The following is a 23,007-nucleotide window of genomic DNA, read 5'->3' as shown; positions in this document are numbered from 1 at the left end:
GCATTATTATGTTTTGTAGAAATAAATTAGAGTCAAAAGAACACTTACTTCACCCAGAGTTCCTCCAAGATACAACAAATGAAAACAGTACATACTAGGAAACAGGTAGTACAAAAAGATAAAAATAGAAAATAGATTACTCATGTGTAATAAACACCTGAAGTTTTCAATTGAAAAAGAAAATAAAGAAAAGAGAAAAAGTCCTCACAATTCCTGAATATTAGTAAAGCTGACTAAAACCATGAGTAAATGCTCATATCTTAATGTCAAAGTAAAATAAGAATGAATGGCAAAACAGTAAGCGAAAGGTTGTTCATGGTTATTGAAAGAAAAGAAATGTATTCTGTTGAAATATAAAATGTTATTATTAGTTGCATAATGATTATGTCCTCCCCCCCCATGAACCATAGACCTTGCCGTTGGTGGGGAGGCTTGCGTGCCTTAGCGATACAGATAGCCGTACCATAGGTGCAACCACAATGGAGGGGTATCTGTTGAGAGGTCAGACAAATGTGTGGTTCCTGAAGAGGGGCAGCAGCCTTTTCAGTAGTTGCAGGGGCAACAGTCTGGATGATTGAATGATCTGGCCTTGTAACGCTAACCAAAACGGCCTAGCTGTGCTGGTACTGCGAGCGGCTGAAAGCAAGGGGAAACTAAGGCTGTAATTATTCCCTGAGGGCATGCAGCTTTACTGTATGGATAAATGATGATGGCCTCCTCTTGGGTAAAATATTCCGGAGGTAAAATAGTCCCCCATTTGGATCTCCGGGCAGGGACTACTCAAGAGGACGTTGTTATCAGGAGAAAGAAAATTGGCATTCTACGGACCGGAGCGTGGAATGTCAGATCCCTTAATCGGGCAGGTAGGTTAGAAAATTTAAAAAGGGAAATGGATAGGTTAAAGTTGGATATAGTGGGAATTAGTGAAGTTCGGTGGCAGGAGGAACAAGACTTTTGGTCAGGTTAATACAGGGTTATAAATACAAAATCAAATAGGGGTAACGCAGGAGTAGGTTTAATAATGAAGAAAACAATATGAATGTGGGTAAGCTACTACAAACAGCACAGCGAACGCATTGTTGTGGCCAAGATAGTCACGAAGCCCATGCCTACGACAGTAGTACAAGTCTATATGCCAACTAGCTCTGCAGATGACAAAGAAATACAAGAAATGTATGATGAGATAAAAGAAATTATTCAGATAGTGAAGGGAGACGAAAATTTAATAGTCATGGGTAACTGGAATTTGATAGTAGGAAAAGGAAGAGAAGGAAACGTAGTAGGTGAATATGGATTGGGGGTAAGAAATGAAAGAGGAAGCCGCCTGGTGGAATTTTGCACAGAGCACAACTTAATCATAGCGAACACTTGGTTCAAGAATCATAAAAGAAGGTTGTATACATGGAAGAATCCTGGAGATACTAAAAGGTATCAGATAGATTATATAATGGTAAGACAGAGATTTAGGAACCAGGTTTTAAATTGTAAGACGTTTCCAGGGGCAGATGTGGACTCTGACCACAATCTATTGGTTATGACCTGTAGATTAAAACTGAAGAAACTGCAAAAAGGTGGGAATTTAAGGAGATGGGACCTGGATAAACTGACTAAACCAGAGGTTGTACAGAGTTTCAGGGAGAGCATAAGGGAACAATTGACAAGAATGGGGGAAAAAAACACAGTAGAAGAAGAATGGGTAGCTTTGAGGGATGAAGTAGTGAAGGCAGCAGAGGATCAAATAGGTAAGAAGACGAGGGCTAGTAGAAATCCTTGGGTGACAGAAGAAATATTGAATTTAATTGACGAAAGGAGAAAATATAAAAATGCAGTTAATGAAGCCGGCAAAAAGGAATACAAAGGTCTCAAAAATGAGATCGACAGGAAGTGCAAAATGGCTAAGCAGGTATGGCTAGAGGACAAATGTAAGGATGTAGGGGCTTATCTCACTAGGGGTAAGATAGATACTGCCTACAGGAAAATTAAAGAGACCTTAGGAGATAAGAGAACCACTTGTATGAATGTCAAGAGCTCAGATGGAAACCCAGTTCTAAGCAAAGAAGGGAAAGCAGAAAGGTGGAAGGAGTATATAGAGGGTCTATACAAGGTCGATGTACTTGAGGGCAATGTTATAGAAAAGGAATAGGATGTAGATGAAGATGAAATGGGCGATATGATACTGCATGAAGAATTTGACAGAGCACTGAAAGACCTAAGTCGAAACAAGGCCCCAGGAGTAGACAACATTCTATTAGAACTACTGACAGCCTTAGGAGAGCCAGTCCTGACAAAACTCTACCATCTGGTGAGCAAAATGTATGAAACAGGTGAAATACCCTCAGACTTCAAGAAGAATATAATAATTCCAATCCCAAAGAAAGCAGTCATTGACAGATGTGAAAATTACCGAACTATCAGTTTAATAAGTCGTGGCTGCAAAATACTAAAGCGAATTCTTTACAGATGAATGGAAAAACTGGTAGAAGCCGACCTCGGAGAAGATCAGTTTGGATTCCGTAGAAGTATGGGAACACATGAGGCAATACTGACCCTATGACTTATTTTAGAAGCTAGATTAAGAAAAGGCAAATCTACGTTTCTAGCATTTGTAGACTTAGAGAAAGCTTTTGACAATGTTGACTGGAATACTCTCTTTCAAATTCTGAAGGTGGCAGGCATCAAATACAGGGAGCGAAAGGCTATTTACAATTTGTACAGAAACCAGATGGCAGTTATAAGAGTTGAGGGACATGAAAGGGAAGCTGTGGTTGGGATGGGAGTGAGACAGGGTTGTAGCCTCTCCCCGATGTTATTCAATCTGTATATTGAGCAAGCAGAAAAGGAAACAAAAGAAAAATTCGGAGTAGGTATTAAAATCCATGGAGAAAAATAAAAACTTTAAGATTCGCCGATGACATTGTAATTCTGTCAGAGACAGCAAAGGACTTGGAAGAGCAGTTGAACGGAATGGACAGTGTCTTAAAAGGAAGATATAAGATAAACATCAACAAAAGCAAAACGAGGATAATGGAATGTAGTCTGGTGATGCTGAGGGAATTAGATTAGGAAATGAGACACTTAAAGTAGTAAAGCAGTTTTGCTATTTGGGGAGCAAAATAACTGATGATGGTCGAAGTAGAGAGGATATAAAATGTAGACTGGCAATGGCAAGGAAAGCGTTTCTGAAGAAGAGAAATTTGTTGACATCGAGTATAGATTTGAGAGTCAGGAAGTCGTTTCTGAAAGTATTTGTATGGAGTGTAGCCATGTATGGAAGTGAAACCTGGACGATAAATAGTTTGGACAAGAAGAGAATAGAAGCTTTCGAAATGTGGTGCTACAGAAGAATACTAAAGATTAGATTGGTAGATCACGTAACTAATGAGGAGGTACTGAATAGGATTGGGGAAAGAGGAGTTTGTGGCACAACTTGACTAGAAGAAGGGATCGGTTGGTAGACCATGTTCTTGCACAGGATAGAGTGGCATGGAGAGCTGCATCAAACCAGTCTCAGGACTGAAGACCACAACGACAACAACAATCATTATGTATAAAATATTGTGTGTTCGATCTGAGGGGTGGGGGAGGGGGGGGGGGGGGACATGTAGTGATTCAAGAATGTCTGTGTAAATTCTAGAACCTCTCAGCCTTTTACCGTCTTGAACACACGATATCCTAGATATGAGTGTGGGATGGTAGACTCCTACCCATTGTGCGTCACATGTTTGTGTGTGCAGGTTTAAAGACAGTCGCATGAAGAAAGTAGATGCAGTGGTCAAACGGCAGCAACAAGTACTTGTCAGGCAATCCATAGATGTTTTAGTGGAAGAACCCTTGAGTTTTTATGCAGCTCTGTGCCTATTGTGTCATTGACTACTGTTATGTGATAGAAGAACAGTTGAAAAAGTAATCTTGTGGACTCTTAATCCAGTCTTGCTAGAGGCAGGACCTATTTTATGATGCATGTGAAGTAGAGTCATGGTTATTAAGCCAATTCTTTTATAAATGTAATTAAATTTGTTTCTGACATTGGATGGAGCGATTGACTTACTGGAAGTCATATATGTATGAGGAAAGTGAGAATTTTATTCTGTATGGAGTTCAAGTATACAGTTGGTTGACAAAAAGTAAAGTTTGCGTATCTACTTATTTCACAAGTAGAGAGAGAGGCTTAAATATTCCTGTAACTATCATCATTCTATGGAGAAGACGTCAAGAGAGTTTTCCAGCAGCCAGCTAGACAGCAAAGAAGATTGTCTGCAAATCTCAATTAAGTCACTTCGTATAAAAGAAATGGGAAGTTTGTACATCTACTTCACACTTTAAACCAGCATCAAAAACGTTAGTGTGTCAACTATATCATGATATTCTCCCACTGACAGACAAATGCAACTGTATGAAAACAAAATAAAATAGACTCTAGGGTTTATGTAACATGGCTACAGCACTTTAGCTTATACAAACACTTACGAAAGACTATCAAGTAAAATAGTCTAGAGTCAAGTTAGGTGGTATACCTCTGTAATGGCTGTATAGGCCGCATGTTGCTGTAATTCCCAATGTAGCAGCTGCTATCTTGAGAACATACTTATTTGCTTTCGGTTTGTGTCCTCCACTCAAAAATCTCAATAACTGTTTCTTGTCAGTTCCAAGGGCTTCACATGACTGTTTCAGTAGTTGATAGGAATGGATGCTGTTGCAAAAAAAAAAAAAAGAAAAAGTGATTGATCTTTGTGAGTGCGTTATTGAAAATTTTCTACACTCCTTTCATTCAGTTTACAAATTGGCACTGTATCACTTCAGTGGTAAAACATCTAGCACAGGAACACATAATACCACATGTAGTTAGAAATGTTTTGCTGCAGAAAAGTGCAGAGAATTAGCAGCAAACTTCAACATCTAGTTCAATAATGAATACAAGTAAACAGCCATAGGTTTGTGATGCTCTGAAAGTAGGCAACAATAATAACTGTGAAGGATGTATGGTTTGTAAAAATGTAGTCCTATAATGCATATGACAAGTAAAAAACAAAAATAAATAAATAAATAACCTGTGTAAACATAAGCATATAAATATAAGCTTTTAACTTGAGATTCCATAGCACAGTCATGCTTCACGACAACAGTCACACAAGGTAGGTCTACCGTGTTGTTATGGCAGTCATGTTCAGTAAATCAATTGCTCTGTAACTCTCAACTGTATATTTAAAACACACACACACACACACATACACACACACGACTACAATTTATTGTGCAAAATAATCCATGGAACATGAAATTCACTAAGATCACAGCTGGAAATTTATTATGAGGTGTTGAGAAAACGGCCTCATAAGAAAGGATACTTGAGACATCAAACTATGAATGATTGTCACAAACTTTATAGAAATCTAGCAGTTACTGATCAGAATCCCTGACCTGTAGAGGACTCACGAAGATGACTGTTGAAGGGTTGGGTTGGGTTGTATGGGGGAAGAAACCAAACTGTGGGGTCATCAGTCTCATCAGATTAGGGAAGGACGGGGAAGGAAGTCAGCCATGGCCTTTCAAAGGAACCATCCCAGCATTTGCCTGGAGCGATTTAAGGAAATTACGGAAAACCTAAATCAGGATCGCCGGATGCGGGATTGAACCATCATCCTCCCGAATGCAAGTCCAGTGTGCTAACCACTGCGCCACCTCACTCGGTGATGACTGTTGAAAAGCCAGTTTTTGGAAAAACTTTTAACTTTCCTAGGCTTGGGGCTCTTTAAACTCATATGATAACAGGTGCTTTAATGTGCTGTAAATTATGTATTACGCTTGATAAAGCATGAGGTACAGCAAGTAATATAATTTTGCAGGAAACCTGAAGCCACTATTTCCATTTAAATTAAATCATTTCTTGGTTATTTCTAAGGTATATCGTACACAAAAAAGTTTGAACCATTTTGGTTTCATTCTTTGTAATGCACTGCCAACACATATATAAAGGCTGAAGAAGGAAACTGCTTTTAAAGCAGAGTAAAAATATTTCTTGTAGTGTAGTGTTTCTGCAGTCTTACAGAAATACCAGGCCCTCATTTCTTTTTGTGTATTTTTTTAATCTGTAAACAAATATACCATCTATGGGTATGTATTTCAACAAGAATGCTTCTGCTGTTGGTTTCCTGTTTTCTCTGTTTCAAATGAAATGCAATTCACATCTTCAGAATAAGAAATCAGTTGCAACAATAGTTGTGATTGATGTAGTGTTGACGGGTGTTAGTGCATTTATTTTTCAGGTGTGTAATATAACAGTGTTCCTGCTGTAACTAACAAATTCGTGTGTGCGCAACTTCATAGTTCATGCGTGAAGTCTGCACTTGATTCGGCCACTAAAGGCCATCCGGCCTACTAGTATGACTGCAGTTACAAACACATCCTGCCGGCTGCGCCCCATGTTATAACTAATGATTATACAGGCCAGAGCAAAAGACTCCATTGGTCACTTGTGTGTTGTCTGTGTATGTACTTTGTGTCTCAAGTGTTCTTGGGTTAGTACACTTTGGCGATGACTACAGTGTTCGACTCCGCATGTGCCACTTCAGTCAATGGTCCAATGAGCTCAATTTCCATGAAGGCAATGCTTAACTCTATTTTTGAGCAAAAGTAGGTGCTGTCAGTTGCTATTTCCTGTTTAATGACTATGTTGGCATAACATGCAGCCCTACCAATAATATACCCAATGCTGCTCCCTGTGTTCAACAATACAGCAGAAGACTGGGACACTTTGAAAAATGCCTGCGACAACATTTCAAGGCATATGGGGTAACAGATGTAAACTTGTGCAAGGCTCTTTTTTGTCATGGATCTTACATACTGTGTATCAGTTGTTGTGTCAGTTTGCCTTCTTACAAGAACCTCCCGATCTTTCTTTTGATCAGCTGTGCAAGCTACTTTCTACCTTTCACTGTAAATGTACTTATGTTATTGCTGGTTGTGTATAGTTTTACCATTGTCAAAAGCAACCAAAACAGTAATACAGGGCATGGACAGCAGAACTACATGGATTTAGTCATTGTTATTTTGTGACAAATGTGCAAATCAAATGATTCAAGGTGCAATCATATGTCTTGTTGCTGGTAGAGAAGTTTGAGAGCAAGCTCTACAGTGTGAAAATGCTGTGCTTATAGAAGCTCAGTCTTTTGAAGTTTCACAGGCTGCAGGTAAACAGATAGAAGTCTGGTCTAATGTTTCAGAAATCAGTTCCTGTCATCCTTTCCAGTCTTCAATCAGTTCACAAGGCAACAGAGAAGCTATTTCAGCAGTCCAACAGATGTCTCAGTGACCTATAGGTAATAGTTGTTCGCGAGAACAACAGTCCATATCACAAAGGCAACAGCCTCATGCTCCACAGCCTTCACGTCCATACTGTTTCATTCAGTATGAATGGATTGTGTACCCCATGCACTAGGCAAGAATAATGTGTGCCATTAAAAAGGACACTTTGCTTCTGTGTGTAACTCTCTTCTGAACCTGAGTAAGAAACAAATGTGGATGTGAATAGTGTGTCAGCAGTGATGGTGTCTCCAAGCAATTTATACACAGAAGTGCATGTGTTTAACAAACCACTGAGAATGCAGGAGGACACAGGTGCAGTAGCAACATTGTTGAATTCTCAAACTTATGTGGATTTAGGTTCTCCCCCTCTGGTTCCAGTGTCATGGAGGCTGTTGAGTTCTAACAAACAACAGAGTCCCATTCTTGAACAGTTTTCTGCACCTGTGACTTACAAGGCTGTGCTTCATTCATTAACATTCCTAGTTGTGGACAATGCTGACACTGAAAATCTGTTTGGTTTGGATCCTTTTAAATTTTTTGCATTTTCTATCGATGACAAAGTGCATTCGGTTTTTGATCACATTCCATATCAACAGTTAGATGCTCTTTGAGCCAAATTTTCTCCTTTATTTTCCACATGACTGGGTTGTGCAACAAAATTTTAGGCTCATATTATGATGAAACAGTCTGCCCACCCCTGCTTTCTCTGGGTCTGCCCTGTACTGGTAACTTTATGGGATCAAGTAATAGTAGAATTAGATCATCTTAAATCCCTTGATGTCATTTGACTTATTTCTTCCAGTGAATAGTAAACACCACTGGTTATAGGAAAAAAACCTACAGGTAAATTACACCTCTGCATTGATTTAAAAAAAATTCAAATAGTGCATAGTCAGTCATTGATACCTGTCCTTTTCCATCTGTTATGGTTTGTAAAAATTGTGGACGGAGGGGGTGGGCATTATTTTTCAAATATTGATTTAGCAGGTGCATATTTACAGCTGCTGCCAGATGAGGAATCTAAATGTCTCCTAGTTATCAGTGCACCATTTGGGCTTTATGAATACCAGCATTTGCCTTTTGATGTGGCATATCAACCAGCTATTTTTCAGTGCTTTTTAGAGCAACTTATTGCATCAGTTTCAGGCTGCATCAACTACTAAGATGACATAATAGTGTCTGGTGCCTATACAGAGCAACATTTGCAAAATCTTCTTGCTCTATTTTCTGTTTTACAGTCTGCAGTGTTAAAATGCAATCTGGACGAGACACAGTCTTTACAGCCATCTATTATTTATTTGGGTTTTGAAGTGTTGTGTGCTGGCAGTAAACCACAGTGAAGCTATTGGCATGTTGCCACACTCTGTGTCAGTCAAGGAAGTACAAGCATTTGTAGAGAAAATGGTGTACTACCACAATTACACACCGGACACTGCTACTGTGGCACAACCACTCCATGCATTATAACATATAGATGTTACTTTCCAATTGTCTGCAGCTTGTGACCAGGCATTCAAGCCATTGAAACCTAAACTGCAGTTGGCCCCTCCTTTCGTCACTTTTCAGCCAGGCCAGTACCTTGTGTTAGCCACAGATGCATCTCAGTTCGGCTTTGGTGTCATCCTTGCTCATAAGTATGCGAACGGATCAGAACACTATATAGCATCATATGCCACTCAAACCTTAAATTCAGTGAAACAGCATTATTCTCAAATAGACAAAGAAGCTTTAGCAATCATGCATGCTCTAAAAAACTTTCACGTTTTTCTATACTGGTCTAAGTTTCATCTGATTGCAGACCACAAACCACTGGTGTCTCTTTTTAACCCTTCGACATCCTTGCCAGACAAAGCCACACATCACTTACAGTGGCGGGTTATTTTCCTGTCGTAATACAATTATGAGATACATTTTCAACCTATGGCACAATATGCAAATGCTGATGCATTCTCATGTTTGCTGACTGGTCTGGATCCGGAGTTTGATAATGTGGAATTGCTTTGTTTTCATTTAGACAAGGAAGCTCAAGATGTTGTTCCTGGTTTTGCTGTTACTAGTACTAAAACTGTGGCTGCAGTAGCCACAGATCCTGTTTTAAGTAAAGTCATTCCTTTTGTGCAACACGGCTTGCCAGACAAACCTCCAGGCCATGCTTCTGATCCTTTAAGAAATTATTTTGTATCACAAAATCATCTTTCTGTTTAGGACAGAGTTCTGCTGTTAGCTACAGAGGACACTGCACCCGGGTTGTAGTCCCATCTGCCCTTCAACATGAGGTTATACTTTTATTACATGTGGAGCACTGGGGTGTACCAAATACAAAAGCATTAGCACGCAAACACATATTTTGGTCAGGCATTGATGGGGAAATGGTGTGAGTGGTTGCAGCGTGCCCACAGTGTGCCACTCATCAGGCCACCCCTCTTGCAACTTTGTCACCACAGCGAGCTCCACAGAGGCTTTAGGGATGAATTAATGTAGATTTTGTGGGATCTTTCTCAAATCCCTACTGGTTTATTGTAACTGATGGAAGGTCTTCCATGTATGTTAGTTACAGACAACAGCCACCAGTTCATATCTCAGGAATTTGAAGATTTTTGTAAAAAAAGTGGTATTTGCCATGTCATGGCTCCTCCTTTCCATCCTCAATCAAACAGGGAAACAGAATGACCAGTACAAACTAAATGTTTGCCTCACGAAAAAAATACATTTCTGGTGTGTCACCGGAAGAGGCCCTTGACCGATTTCTCAGTTGTTATAGGTTTACTCTTGTTGGAGATAAAAGTCTGGCAGAGTTGTTGCATAGCTGTCAGTCCTGGACTCTACTGCATCTGCTTCAATGAAACCAGTACCTCCACCAACACCAGTGCCGCAATGCTTCTGCCCTGGCACAGCTGTTTGATCTCGCGATTTTGGCCACTGACTGAAATGGTTGCCACTGATCATCAAGAATCACTGTGGCTGATGCCTCTGCATTGACCACATTGCTGAGGGGAGGGTGTCACAACACTTTGACCAGCTACGACCTCACATGGGCAGCTGCACACCAGATGTGTCTCTGCTGCCCTCACATTCTCTGTCTGCCCGGTCATCTTCTACATAGCGGCCGGTGTCCTCATCTTCTCTGCTGCCACTGCCGACGCCTTCACAAGTGTCTCGTCTGCCATGGGTAACGCCTTCAGCATTCGGCGGCCAAGGCAGGACCGCAGCTCCCACATTATCGCAGCCGATGCCTCTGCCACTGCCACTGCCGCCTCCATCACAGCCAGTGCCTTCTGTTCAGCCCCCTTTGGTGTGGCCTTCTATCCTGGGGTTGGACTCAGATGTGAAAATGGAAGCTGTGCCAGCTACCTGTCCTACCTTAAGGTTTCTCTCAGGGGATGGGTGCTGCATGCTTCATGTGACTCAACAGCCAACATCGATGACAGGAGAAATGGACGTGAGCACAGTGCTCACAAATTTGTGTGTGCGCTTCTTCATAGTTTGTGCATGAAGTTTGTGCTTGATTCGGCCACTAGAGGCCACCCAACATGCTAGTACAGCAGCAGTTGCACATGCAGCTATGTGCCCCATTAGAACTAATGACTACATAGGCCATAGCACAAAGCTCCGCCAGCCACTTTTGTGTTGTCTGTGTATGTACTTTGTCTCTCATGTGTTTATGCTCTTTCATGAAAAACAATTACAGTATTCTTGGGTTACAACACTTTCCTGTTCTAGTTATATCACTGATTATACTTCTCGTGCATGATGTAAGCTCCTTGTAGACTTCTTTCAAAATCGTATACCAAGTGGTGTGATTAAGGTAGTGTTAATACACTGGCCTCTCATTTGGAAAGAGCAGGATTTATACCCCATCCAGCCATCTTTGGTTGGGTTTTCCATGGTTTCCCCATGGTGCTAAGGTGAATGCTGAGAGGGTTCCACTGATAAGGCCATGGCTGATTTCCTACGCTATCCTCACCTACGGTAATCCTACCCTACATTGTATACGTTTTATATTTGTATATATTATTTCTGTAATGTATCTAAAAACTGTCTGTAATGTATCTAAAAACTCCCCCCCCCCTCCCCCCATGAACCATGGACCTTGCCGTTGGTGGGGAGGCTTGCGTGCCTCAGCGATACAGATGGCCGTACCGTAGGTACAACCACAACGGGGGGTATCAGTTGAGAGGCCAGACAAACGTGTGGTTCCTGAAGAGGGGCAGCAGCCTTTTCAGTAGTTGCAAGGGCAACAGTCTGGATGACTGACTGATCTGGCCTTGTAACAATAACCAAAACGGCATTGTTGTGCTGGTACTGCGAACGGCTGAAAGCAAGGGGAAACTACGGCCGTAATTTTTCCCGAGGGCATGCAGCTTTACTGTATGATTAAATGATGATGGCGTCCTCTTGGGTAAAATATTCTGGAGGTAAAATAGTCCCCCATTCAGATCTCCGGGCGGGGACTACTCAAGAGGATGTCGTTATCAGAAGAAAGAAAACTGGCGTCCTACGGATCGGAGCGTGGAATGTCAGATCCCTTAATCGGGCAGGTACGTTAGAAAATTTAAAAAGGGAAATGGATAGGTTAAAGTATAGATATAGTGGGAATTAGTGAAGTTCGGTGGCAGGAGGAACAAGACTTCTGGTCAGGTGACTACAGGGTTATAAACACAAAGTCAAATAGGGGTAATGCAGGAGTAGGTTTAATAATGAATAGGAAAATAGGAATGCTGGTAAGCTACTACAAACAGCATAGTGAACGCATTATTGTGGCCAAGATAGACATGAAGCCCACACCTACTACAGTAGTACAAGTTTATATGCCAACTAGCTCTGCAGATGACGAAGAATTGAAGAAATTTGTGATGATATAAAAGAAATTATTCAGATAGCGAAGGGAGACGAAAATTTAATAGTCATGGGTGACTGGAATTTGAGTGTAGGAAAAGGGAGAGAAGGAAACGTAGTAGGTGAATATGGATTGGGGCTAAGAATTGAAAGAGGAAGCCGCCTGGTAGAATTTTGCACAGAGCACAACTTAATTATAGCTAACACTTGGTTTAAGAATCATGATAGAAGGTTGTATACATGGAAGAACCCTGGAGATACTAAAAGGTATCAGATAGATTATATAATGGTAAGACAGAGATTTAGGAACCAGGTTTTAAATTGTAAGACATTTTCAGGGGCAGATGTGGATTCTGACCACAATCTATTGGTTATGACCTGTAGATTAAAACTGAAGAAACTGCAAAAAGGTGGGAATTTAAGGAGATGGGACCTGGATAAACTGAAAGAACCAGAGGTTGTACAGAGTTTTAGGGAGAGCATAAGGGAACAATTGACAGGAATGGGGGAAAGAAATACAGTAGAAGAAGAATGGGTAGCTTTGAGGGATGAAGTAGTGAAGGCAGCAGAGGATCAAGTAGGTAAAAAGACCAGGGCTCTTAGAAATCCTTGGGTAACAGAAGAAATATTGAATTTAATTGATGAAAGGAGAAAATATAAAAATGCAGTTAATGAAGCAGGCAAAAAGGAATACAAACGTCTCAAAAATGAGATCGACAGGAAGTGCAAAATGGCTAAGCAGGGATGGCTAGAGGACAAATGTAAGTATATAGAGGCTTATCTCACTAGGGGTAAGATAGATACTGCCTACAGGAAAATTAAAGAGACCTTTGGAGATAAGAGAACCACTTGTATGAACATCAAGAGCTCAGATGGAAACCCAGTTCTAAGCAAAGAAGGGAAAGCAGAAAGGTGGAAGGAGTATATAGAGGGTCTATACAAGGGCGATGTACTTGAGGACAATATTATGGAAATGGAAGAGGATGTAGATGGAGATGAAATGGGAGATATGATACTGCGTGAAGAGTTTGACAGTGCACTGAAAGACCTGAGTCGAAACAAGGCCCCGGGAGTAGACAACATTCCATCGGAACTACTGACGGCCTTGGGAGAGCCAGTCCTCACAAAACTCTACCATCTGGTGAGCAAGATCTATGAAACAGGCGAAATACCCTCAGACTTCAAGAAGAATATAATAATTCCAATCCCAAAGAAAGTAGGTGTTGACAGATGTGAAAATTACCGAACAATCAGTTTAATAAGCCACAGCTGCAAAATACTAACACGAATTCTTTACAGACGAATGGAAAAACTAGTAGAAGCCAACCTCGGGGAAGATCAGTTTGGATTCCGTAGAAATACTGGAACACGTGAGGCAATACTGACCTTACGACTTATCTTAGAAGAAAGATTAAGGAAAGGCAAACCTATGTTTCTAGCATTTGTCGACTTAGAGAAAGCTTTTGACAATGTTGACTGGAATACTCTCTTTCAAATTCTAAAGGTGGCAGGGGTAAAATACAGGGAGCGAAAGGCTATTTACAATTTGTACAGAAACCAGATGGCAGTTATAAGAGTTGAGGGACATGAAAGGGAAGCAGTGGTTGGGAAGGGAGTGAGACAGGGTTGTAGCCTCTCCCCGATGTTATTCAATCTGTATATTGAGCAAGCAGTAAAGGAAACAAAAGAAAAATTCGAAGTAGGTATTAAAATCCATGGAGAAGAAATAAAAACCTTGAGGTTTGCCGATGACATTGTAATTCTGTCAGAGACAGCAAAGGACCTGGAAGAGCAGTTGAACGGAATGGATAGTGTCTTGAAAGGAGAATATAAGATGAACATCAACAAAAGCAAAACGAGGATAATGGAATGTAGTCGAATTAAGTCGGGTGATGCTGAGGGAGTTAGATTAGGAAATGAGACACTTCAAGTAGTAAAGGAGTTTTGCTATTTGGGGAGCAAAATAACTGATGATGGTCGAAGTAGAGAGGATATAAAATGTAGACTGGCAATGGCAAGGAAAGCATTTCTGAAGAAGAGAAATTTGTTAACATCGAGTATAGATTTAAGTGTCAGGAAGTCATTTCTGAAAGTATTTGTATGGAGTGTAGCCATGTATGGAAGTGAAACCTGGACGGTAAATAGTTTGGACAAGAAGAGAATAGAAGCTTTCGAAATGTGGTGCTACAGAAGAATGCTGAAGATTAGATGGGTAGATCACATAACTAATGAGGAAGTATTGAATAGGATTGGGGAGAAGAGAAGTTTGTGGCACAACTTGACCAGAAGAAGGGATCGGTTGGTAGGACATGTTCTGAGGCATCAAGGGATCACCAATTTAATATTGGAGGGTAGTGTGGAGGGTAAAAATCGTAGGGGGAGACCAAGAGATGAATACACTAAGCAGATTCAGAAGGATGTAGGTTGTAGTAGGTACTGGGAGATGAAGAAGCTTGCACAGGATAGAGTAGCATGGAGAGCTGCATCAAACCAGTCTCAGGACTGAAGACCACAACAACAACAACATCTAAAAACTAAACTCCATCCAAACATGCCATGAAGGCCCACCAGTACTGACTGGCCACCGTGACATCCTCAGCCCACAAATGTCTTTGGATGTGGATATGCAGGGGAATATAATCAGCACACTGCTCTCCCGGTCATACGTCAGTTTACAAGACCAGAGCCACTACTTCTCAGTCAAGTAGCCCCTCAATTTGCCTCACATGGGCTGAGTGCAACCTGCTTGCCAGCAGCACTAGGCAGACTGAATGGTCACCCATCCAAGTGCTAGCCCAACCTGACATTGCTTAACTTCAGTGATCTGATGGGAACCGATGTTACCACTGTGGCAAGGCCATTGCCCTGTATTGTATCTGATGTGTGTTATATAGTTGCGCCAGATGGTCAAAGTACAAATGTCAAAGGACAAATGAATCCCTAAATTTACTTTATGTTGTGAGTAAGGGAGTCATATTGACACAAAGCACAGGTTGACACAAAAGGCCAAAATTTTTATGTGCAGTAGTAACCCACTGTAGCTAACAGCATGCAATATTTATGCATGATGGAACAAGGATGATTTTCAAAGGGACAGCCTTAAAAAAAATTGTACTACATCAACTGAAACTTTTATCTGATATTTTACCCCAAGAAATTAAAGGATTATCAAAATCATATAAATTAAAAAAAGTATTTCAGAAAGCGCTGACATGAAACATTTCTATAGGATTAATAAATATATGTGATCACCTCTTGGAAACTGTAATCTTAGGCGCAAGCAAGAGATAAGGAATAAAAGCAAAGCAAGTGGAAAACTTCTATTTTTCAAAATTTCAAATTCATCTATTAGAGGAAGGTTTAAAGTACCAAGTAAAAGAAAAATGGAATGTATGTGGACTGTCAAAATCTTATGAATGTAAACAATTGATTAATATGATGTTCCTGTATATTCCTAGAGTCTTGCAACTATAAAAATACAGTACACTAAAAATTCGCTTTTATTGCTAAAGATGTCTAGTTTTCACGAAAATCCTGTTCATGTCAAGTACTTTTATTTTATGCATTTTATCTGTACTTTCACATTTGTGGCAACTACTTAAAGGAAAGTGTGTTTCGTGCTTTTACTCATCCACAGATACCTTTTTCTAAAACACAGAAGGGCTATTCAGAAAGCAGGGAACATTTTGGCATTAAAAAAAAACTAAGTATAAGAAATACATTTTATTATATGCATCTGAAAGAGCGACTTGAGGCACTTATCATAGCAGTGGACAAGCTCTGAAAGACCTTCATCGAAAAATTATGCTGCCCGAGACTTCAACCTGTGAGTCATGCCCACATGAAGTTCTGTGTCGTCATCAAAGTGCTGCGTTGAAAGCCAGTTCTTCATCTTGGGAAACAAGTGGAAGTCACTTGGTGCAAGATCGTGGCCGTAGGGTGGATGAGGGAAATTTTCCCATTTGAATGAATTAAGGAGTTCTTTAGTGTGGTTTGCCATGTGAGGTCGGGCATTGTCATGCAAAAACAAAATTTTGGATGTCAGCTTTCCTCAGTGTTTGTTTTGAATTGCTCTTCTAAGGCTGTGCAAAGTTTGACAGTACCAGGTAGAATTTATGGCTGCTCCACGTTTGAGAAAATCATAAGAAGCACTTTGCCTATCCCAAAACACTGTCGCCATCATCTTCCTTGGTGACAAGGTTTTCAAACACTTTCTTGGTTTTTGGGGGGACCTTGTGTGCCCCCACTCCATGGACTGTAATTTTGTCTTGCAATTGACGTGTTTCACCCAAGTCTCATCACCAGTTACGATTTGATCCAGTAATGAATCACCATATTTGTGGTAGGCCTCCAGAAATGTCAACGTTGCCCCCATTCGCTGTTCTTTATGATGCTCTGTAAGCATTTTGCATCGTGCACAAAATTAGTGGTAGCCTAGCTTTTGAGTGACAATTTCAAACAACAAAGTTCATGAAACTTGTGGAAAAGGAAGTGAAAGTTCCATTATTGTGATGCGATGTTTTTGACGAATTGTTTCATCAACTTTAGCGACAAGATTGTCAGTCACAATGCTCGGGTGTCCACTTTTCTCTTCATCATGAACGTGGGTTCGGCCATTTTTAAACTGAATGCACCATTTCTGGACAAAACATTCACTCATTATGTTGTTTCTGTACACTTCGCACAGTTCACAATACATTTCTATAGGTTTTTTGCCAACAAAAATCATATCACAGACCACACCTCACACCTGGCGGAATATTCAATTGCAGCACACATTTCAAATTCGAATATTAAAAAAAATAAAACAAAATAAAATAAAAATAAAAAAAAAATCCAGATGTGCAGAGACGTTCCCGCTGTCATGGTTGGATACCAACTGAGCTGCCAAGCATGCACATACCAAAATATACATGATCGGCGGCCGCCTATCAGCATCAGATGGAAACGTTCCCTACTTTCTGAATAGCCCTTGTATTATGTATTCTTACTTTATGACACTATATCCTTGAGGATCACCTCATTATGGATCTACTGAATGAAAAGTGTATCTAAATTAACTACCAGAATACACAACAAAATTAAAATGTGATTTTCAGTGTGCTGGGGACAGCTTACGCCAGCATACACCTGGTGACAAATAGGTTGCGAGAAGATCGATAGTAAGTGCAACCAAAGCACCTATCAGGAGAGAGGCCAAATAGAGACTCACAAGCAACGCGCTGCCAACACCCTCTCAACTGCTAGTATTTAGATCACTGCTGCAGACCAGAGGGCCCAGTCAGTCAGCCAGTGCGTCAACAAGTCCAGCCACTTGCAGTCGCAGTTAGCTCAGGGTCAGCAGAGCAGTGAGCAGTGAGCAGAGCAGTGTACATAGTGGGACTTTATACTTCACCAGCAGTGAGGCTAACGTGGACTATTACGGAGAGCTTGTACCACAACACCTGGACTATCTTAAGTAACATCTTGTTCTTACGAATAAAGAACCCTGTTAATACATGCATGCAGTTTGTGTTATAGTAGAGGATACCGGCAACCAAATAACATCCCCTCCTTGCTTCCCATGGTACAAGTCTACAGTGACAACAAGATGACACAAAAACTGGCAACAAGTATAATTCAGTGCAGAGTTTGCTTGCTTCTCTTATGTTTTAGCTTGCAGGGTTGCTCATTTCTATTTGCTAATGTGTTGTTGTGTTCTTGCATGTATCCCAGGAGGGGAGGCGCAGAACAAATCAAATTTCTCTTTTCAGAGGATATGCTTGTTTTTTGCTATAACATATTTCTGTATACCATGGCTACCCCACCCCCTCTGCCCTTGTCCCAATGTGATGGATCTAACACAAGTTCTTCAGTTTCACAACCAACAAATTGCTACCTTGATGATGATGGTACAACTTCTGGCTGCACAAGCTGCATCGGCCACCCGACAGACAAACTGACCAGACTGACAAGTGCTGCAGACCAGCATACTGTCGTTCCAGCAATTTAACAACACCGAAGAGGAATGCCTTGAATACCTGACACAGTTCCAAGCACACTGTGAAGTTCATCAAGTTCAAGGTACTGTAAAGCTACAATACTTTCTTTTGATTGTGGGGTCCCCAGTGTTCGGCTTAATATGAAAATGATTCCCAACTAACTCAGTTTTAGTGAAGAACTCACTGCATTAACCAAGTACTATGACCAACAAGTCCAAGTAGCTGCAGCCAGATATCAGTTCTTCTGCTTGCAGAAAAAGTTGGAACAGATGTAGTGTCAGTGGTGCACAAAATTAATGGGTATGACTAAGAAGTGTAAATTTAAGTGTAGTTGTGACAACTTTTACAGTGATTTAATGATCAGAGATGCAATAACACTCAACATCGTGGATAGTAAAATATGGAAAGAGATCCTAAGTACTCTGATCCATCACTTCCTGAAGTGCTCTGATCCACTTCCTCAAGTATTGCAAATCTTAGAGCAATACAATTCAGGTGCCATAGTGACCGATAAGTCTGACCAGGCCTCAGTTTGTCGGGTTGAGTTGCCCCTTGCTCACGACCACCCCAAGCAGTCCCAACAATGAGCACCTACACAGCCACATGGACAGCCACATAAACAGATAAATGGTCCTATGTATGAACTTAGTGAAGTCTTGCCCTATTTGTTTTGCTTGCCATAAAAGACAGGATTGCCCATCATGTAACGTTACATGTTACACATGTGGAAAAAAAGGCCATGTCCAAGCAGTTTGTTTCTAATTGCACAAAAATGCAAATTTTTCCCACTCCCAGCAAAAAAAGAAAGGTTCGTGCACATGCAGTGAACATTGTGTTTTCCAAATCTACAACAGGTTCTGACAAAAGTATTATTAAGGTTGCATCTCATTCTCACTCTAGTGCTGTGCAATGACGTTCTAACAAACTATTTGTCTCATTACACATTGCTTGCCATCGTATGAACTTTCAGTTATACACAGGTGTCTCAGTAACTTTGCTAGATCATGCCACATATGAACAGTTAGGCTCACTGTACCTTTCTAAATCTAGCAAGCACCTCACTGCTTACAACAGACAGGAAATTCCAGTCCTTGGACAGTGTAGTCCGCCTGCCACTTATCAATCTCACACCAGGACAGTGAATTTTACTGTACTGAAATCAAGAGACAGGGAAAACATATTCAGTTTAGATGCCTTTGATTTGTTTGGCCTTAGCATCCACAACAATGTACTTTCAGTATCTACATTTGCACCAAAAGACAGTGTCACTAGCTTGCTTAAAGAATTTTCTGAACTATTTTCAGAATGAATGGGAAAAGCAAATAACTTTATAGCACATGTTACATTGAAAGGCAATGCACAGCCTAAGTTTTTTCGGGTTGGCCTCACTCCAATTACTTTAAGGGACAAAGTTGCCAGTCGGCCGGAGTGGCCGTGTGGTTCTAGGTGCCACAGTCTGGAACCGGGCGACCGCTACGGTTGCAGGTTCGAATCCTGCCTCGGGCATGGATGTGTGTGATGTCCTTAGGTTAATTAGGTTTAATTAGTTCTAAGTTCTAGGCGACTGATGACCTCAGAAGTTAAGTCGCATAGTGCTCAGAGCCATTTGTACCATTTGACAAAGTTGCCAGTGAATTGAAAGAATTGCAAGATAATGGTGTAATTGCTCCCATTCAGGCTAGTCAGTGGGCCAGTCAACTAGTTGTGTTTCCTAGGCCTTCTGGTCGCATTTGTATTTGTGTTGAATTCAAGTCTACAGGCAACCCACAGACAGTAGTTGACACTTCTCTGTTGCCTCATCCTGAGGAACTCATGGACAGGCTTGGTGCAGGACATCACTTTTCTAAGATAGATTTGCATGATGCCTACTTGTAAATTCCATTGGATGAAGGATCACAAAAAGAGTTTGTTGTAAATATACACTTAGGACTGTTCAAGTATTGGAATTCACCTTTTGGCAGTGTTTTCACGTTCACCATTTTTCCACGTTACTTGGAACAGCTGACTACAAAAATGTGATTTTGTTTAAGCTACCTTGGCAATATTGTCATCTCAGGTCATACCAGAGGAACACATTGCCAATTTATGTACTCTTTTTTGAGTGTTGTCAGGAGCAAGACTCAAGTGTCATCTTGAAAAATGTGACTTTTTTCAAACTGAACTACAGAATATAGGTCATGTGATAAACAGTCAGGGTGTGCACTCTCTCCAATCACATATGCTTGCCATCTGTGACCTGTCTGTTCCTTGTGATGTGTGTAAACTGCAATCAGAACTAGGAAAGATGATATACTACATTCGGTTCACACCGAATGTTGCTCAGATCATGGGTCCATTGCATCGCTTGCAACACAAAAATGTGCCTTTTATGTGGACTAAAGACTATTGAGACACATTTCAGAAAATCAAAAATGCTTTGCTTCGTGACAGATGTTTAGTGCATTTTGACCCTGCCAAGCCAGTAGTTTTGCAAGTCGTGTCGACTACGGATTCCTACGGAATCGGTGCTGTGCTTTCATACACAATTAGTGTCCCAAAGTTGTTAACACAAACTCAGTGCAATTATTCACAAATTGAAATAGAAGCTCTCACTATTGTGTATAGTGTGACAAAGTTCCATCACTATTTGTATGGTTCAAGTTCTATTTAGTGACAAATCACAAGCCTTTGCAGTCTTTGTTTCATCCGTCAAAGACGGTTCCTATAAGCACCATTCAAAAATTGCAATGCTGGGCTTTGTTGCTTTTGCAGTATCAGTATGAAATTGTGTACAGACCCACAGCAAACATGGCAATACAGACACCCTATCTCACCTTCCGATTGGCCCAGACTCTGATTTTGGTGCATTTGCCACATCTTGTTGCCAAATCTATGTGCAGGTCTCTGAATTGCTGGAATCTTTTCCCATGCACTACAGAAAAGTAGCACAGGCCACAGAAGCAGACTCAGATCTCAAGATTTTATTGCATTACATTTGCAATGTTTGGCCTCGTTCATAGAACTGTATCCAGAACTCAGTTGTGCGCCAGTATATTGCACGTCAGCATAACCATACAGTTCAACAGAGTGTGATTCTAGTTCAAAAATGACAGTGAATAGTCAGGTTTGTTTATTCCCAAATTGTTGCAGAAGGATGTGTTGTGATTGTTCCACCAAGGACACTGGGTAATTGTTCGCACTAAACCGTTAGCACGACAGCACTGTAGTTGGCAGGGCACAGGTGCCCATATTGAACAGATGACGCCACAGTGTCATGCATGCGTACAGAACCACCCCACTCCACCACAGACATTCTCAGCTTGGCCTAAGACACAATCACCATGGCGACGAGTGCACATTGACTTTGCAGGACCATTTTGGGACACTCGTCAGCTCATAGTGGTAGACTCTTTTGACAAGTTCTCATTTGTGGTGCCTATGAACTCTATCACATCACATAGCAGCTTTCAAGGATTGTCCTCCACATTTTGCATAGAATGTTTGCCAGAGGTACTTGTGCTGGGGAATGGACCAGAGTTCACTTCACATGATTTTGAACAGTTTTTGTGAACGAAATGGCATTCGTCACCTATTAAGTGCTCTGTTTCACCCACAGTCCAATGGAGAAGCAGAACACTTCGTATACACTTTTAAGCAGCAGATGGGTAAGCTTCACCCACACACGGGAACATGCACTGCAACTCTACCTCATCTCCTATTGCTCCCACCCATGAGACAGACAATCACCGGTGATACTTCTGCGTGGTCACCTCCATCGAACGCTGCTACACACAGCAGCAGCATCTGGCGCTGTCAATGGTCTGCAAGTATTGCTTTGTGCTGCGTGATCTTGTTCATTTCAGGATTTATGGCAACCGTGAGTGCTGGGAGAGAGGCATAATCTAGGAACACATTGGCTCTTCTATGTATTTGATTGCAGGTCCCGATGGTTTGCAACACCGCCACCAGATCTAAATTCACGCACGGCACCCTTGCCCCTGCCATCCCCACTCACCGAGCCCATGGACGTAGACCCATCATCACTGTCGCCGTCACTGTCATCACCCCATGACACAACCTCAGGCCTGGACATGTGACCTGGCAGCAGTTTTCCTGAGGATGTTCCTGTTGCCTCACAGGCCAGATGGTGGGGTACAGTCGAGAGTACGCTGTCCTTCATAGCCACGGCTCCTGGCTCGTATCTACATCCAGCATCCTGCTTCCCTCTCCGTTGTTGTTTGCAGCCTCACTGCATGACAATGGTGCAGCATTTTGTGGGAGAGGAATGTGCTGGCTAAGCTGTCACCTGTACACTGGGTGGCAAAGAGGATGCAAGAAGATAGATAGTAGGCACAACCAATGCACCTATCAGGAGAGAGACCAAATAGAGACTCGCAAGCAATGCGCTACTAATGCCCTCTCAACTGCTAGTATTTAAATTGCCACTGCGGACTGGACAGCCCAGTCAGTCATCCAGGGCGTCAATGGGTCCAGTCGCACACGGTCACAGTTAGCTCAGACTCTAGCTCAGAGTCCGTCAGCGCCTAGCAACCAGAGTAGTGTAAATAGTGGGACTTTGCACTTCATCAGCAGTAAGGCTAACTTCTTTTTGTTATGAATAAGGAACCCTGTTAATGCATGCGTGCAGTTTGTGTTATAGAAGAGGATACTGGCAGTCAAACAACATCCTCTTCTTGCTTTCCATGGTACAAGTCTACAGTGACAACAAGCAACACAAAATTCAAATTGTCCATTCATGTTACCAAGGTACCAATTCGCAACAAAATTAAAAACACACTTAATTTGTCACTCCTACACATTATATGATTATCAAAGTTTAAGAACTAAAATTTTTTGATAGCCACATAATAAATAGCAATGATCATTCCAAAACTCCATGACTTATATT

General features: G+C 41.2%; 1 protein-coding gene across 5 annotated transcripts in view; it reads right to left on the bottom strand.

Moving 5' to 3' along the window:
* Positions 1 to 23,007, bottom strand: part of LOC126164992 (sulfite oxidase, mitochondrial-like) — a 166,659-nt gene that overhangs the window by 125,436 nt on the left and 18,216 nt on the right. For all 5 annotated transcript variants that reach the window (XM_049920288.1, XM_049920287.1, XM_049920284.1 and 2 more), the window contains exon 2: positions 4,515 to 4,690. In XM_049920288.1, coding sequence (XP_049776245.1) covers positions 4,515 to 4,690 — 176 coding nt within the window. The remainder of the gene's footprint in view (positions 1 to 4,514; positions 4,691 to 23,007) is intronic.

The sequence above is a fragment of the Schistocerca cancellata genome, chromosome 1, assembly GCF_023864275.1.
Source record: "Schistocerca cancellata isolate TAMUIC-IGC-003103 chromosome 1, iqSchCanc2.1, whole genome shotgun sequence".
NCBI lineage: Eukaryota > Metazoa > Arthropoda > Insecta > Orthoptera > Acrididae > Schistocerca > Schistocerca cancellata.
This window is presented reverse-complemented; position numbering and strand designations above follow the sequence as displayed.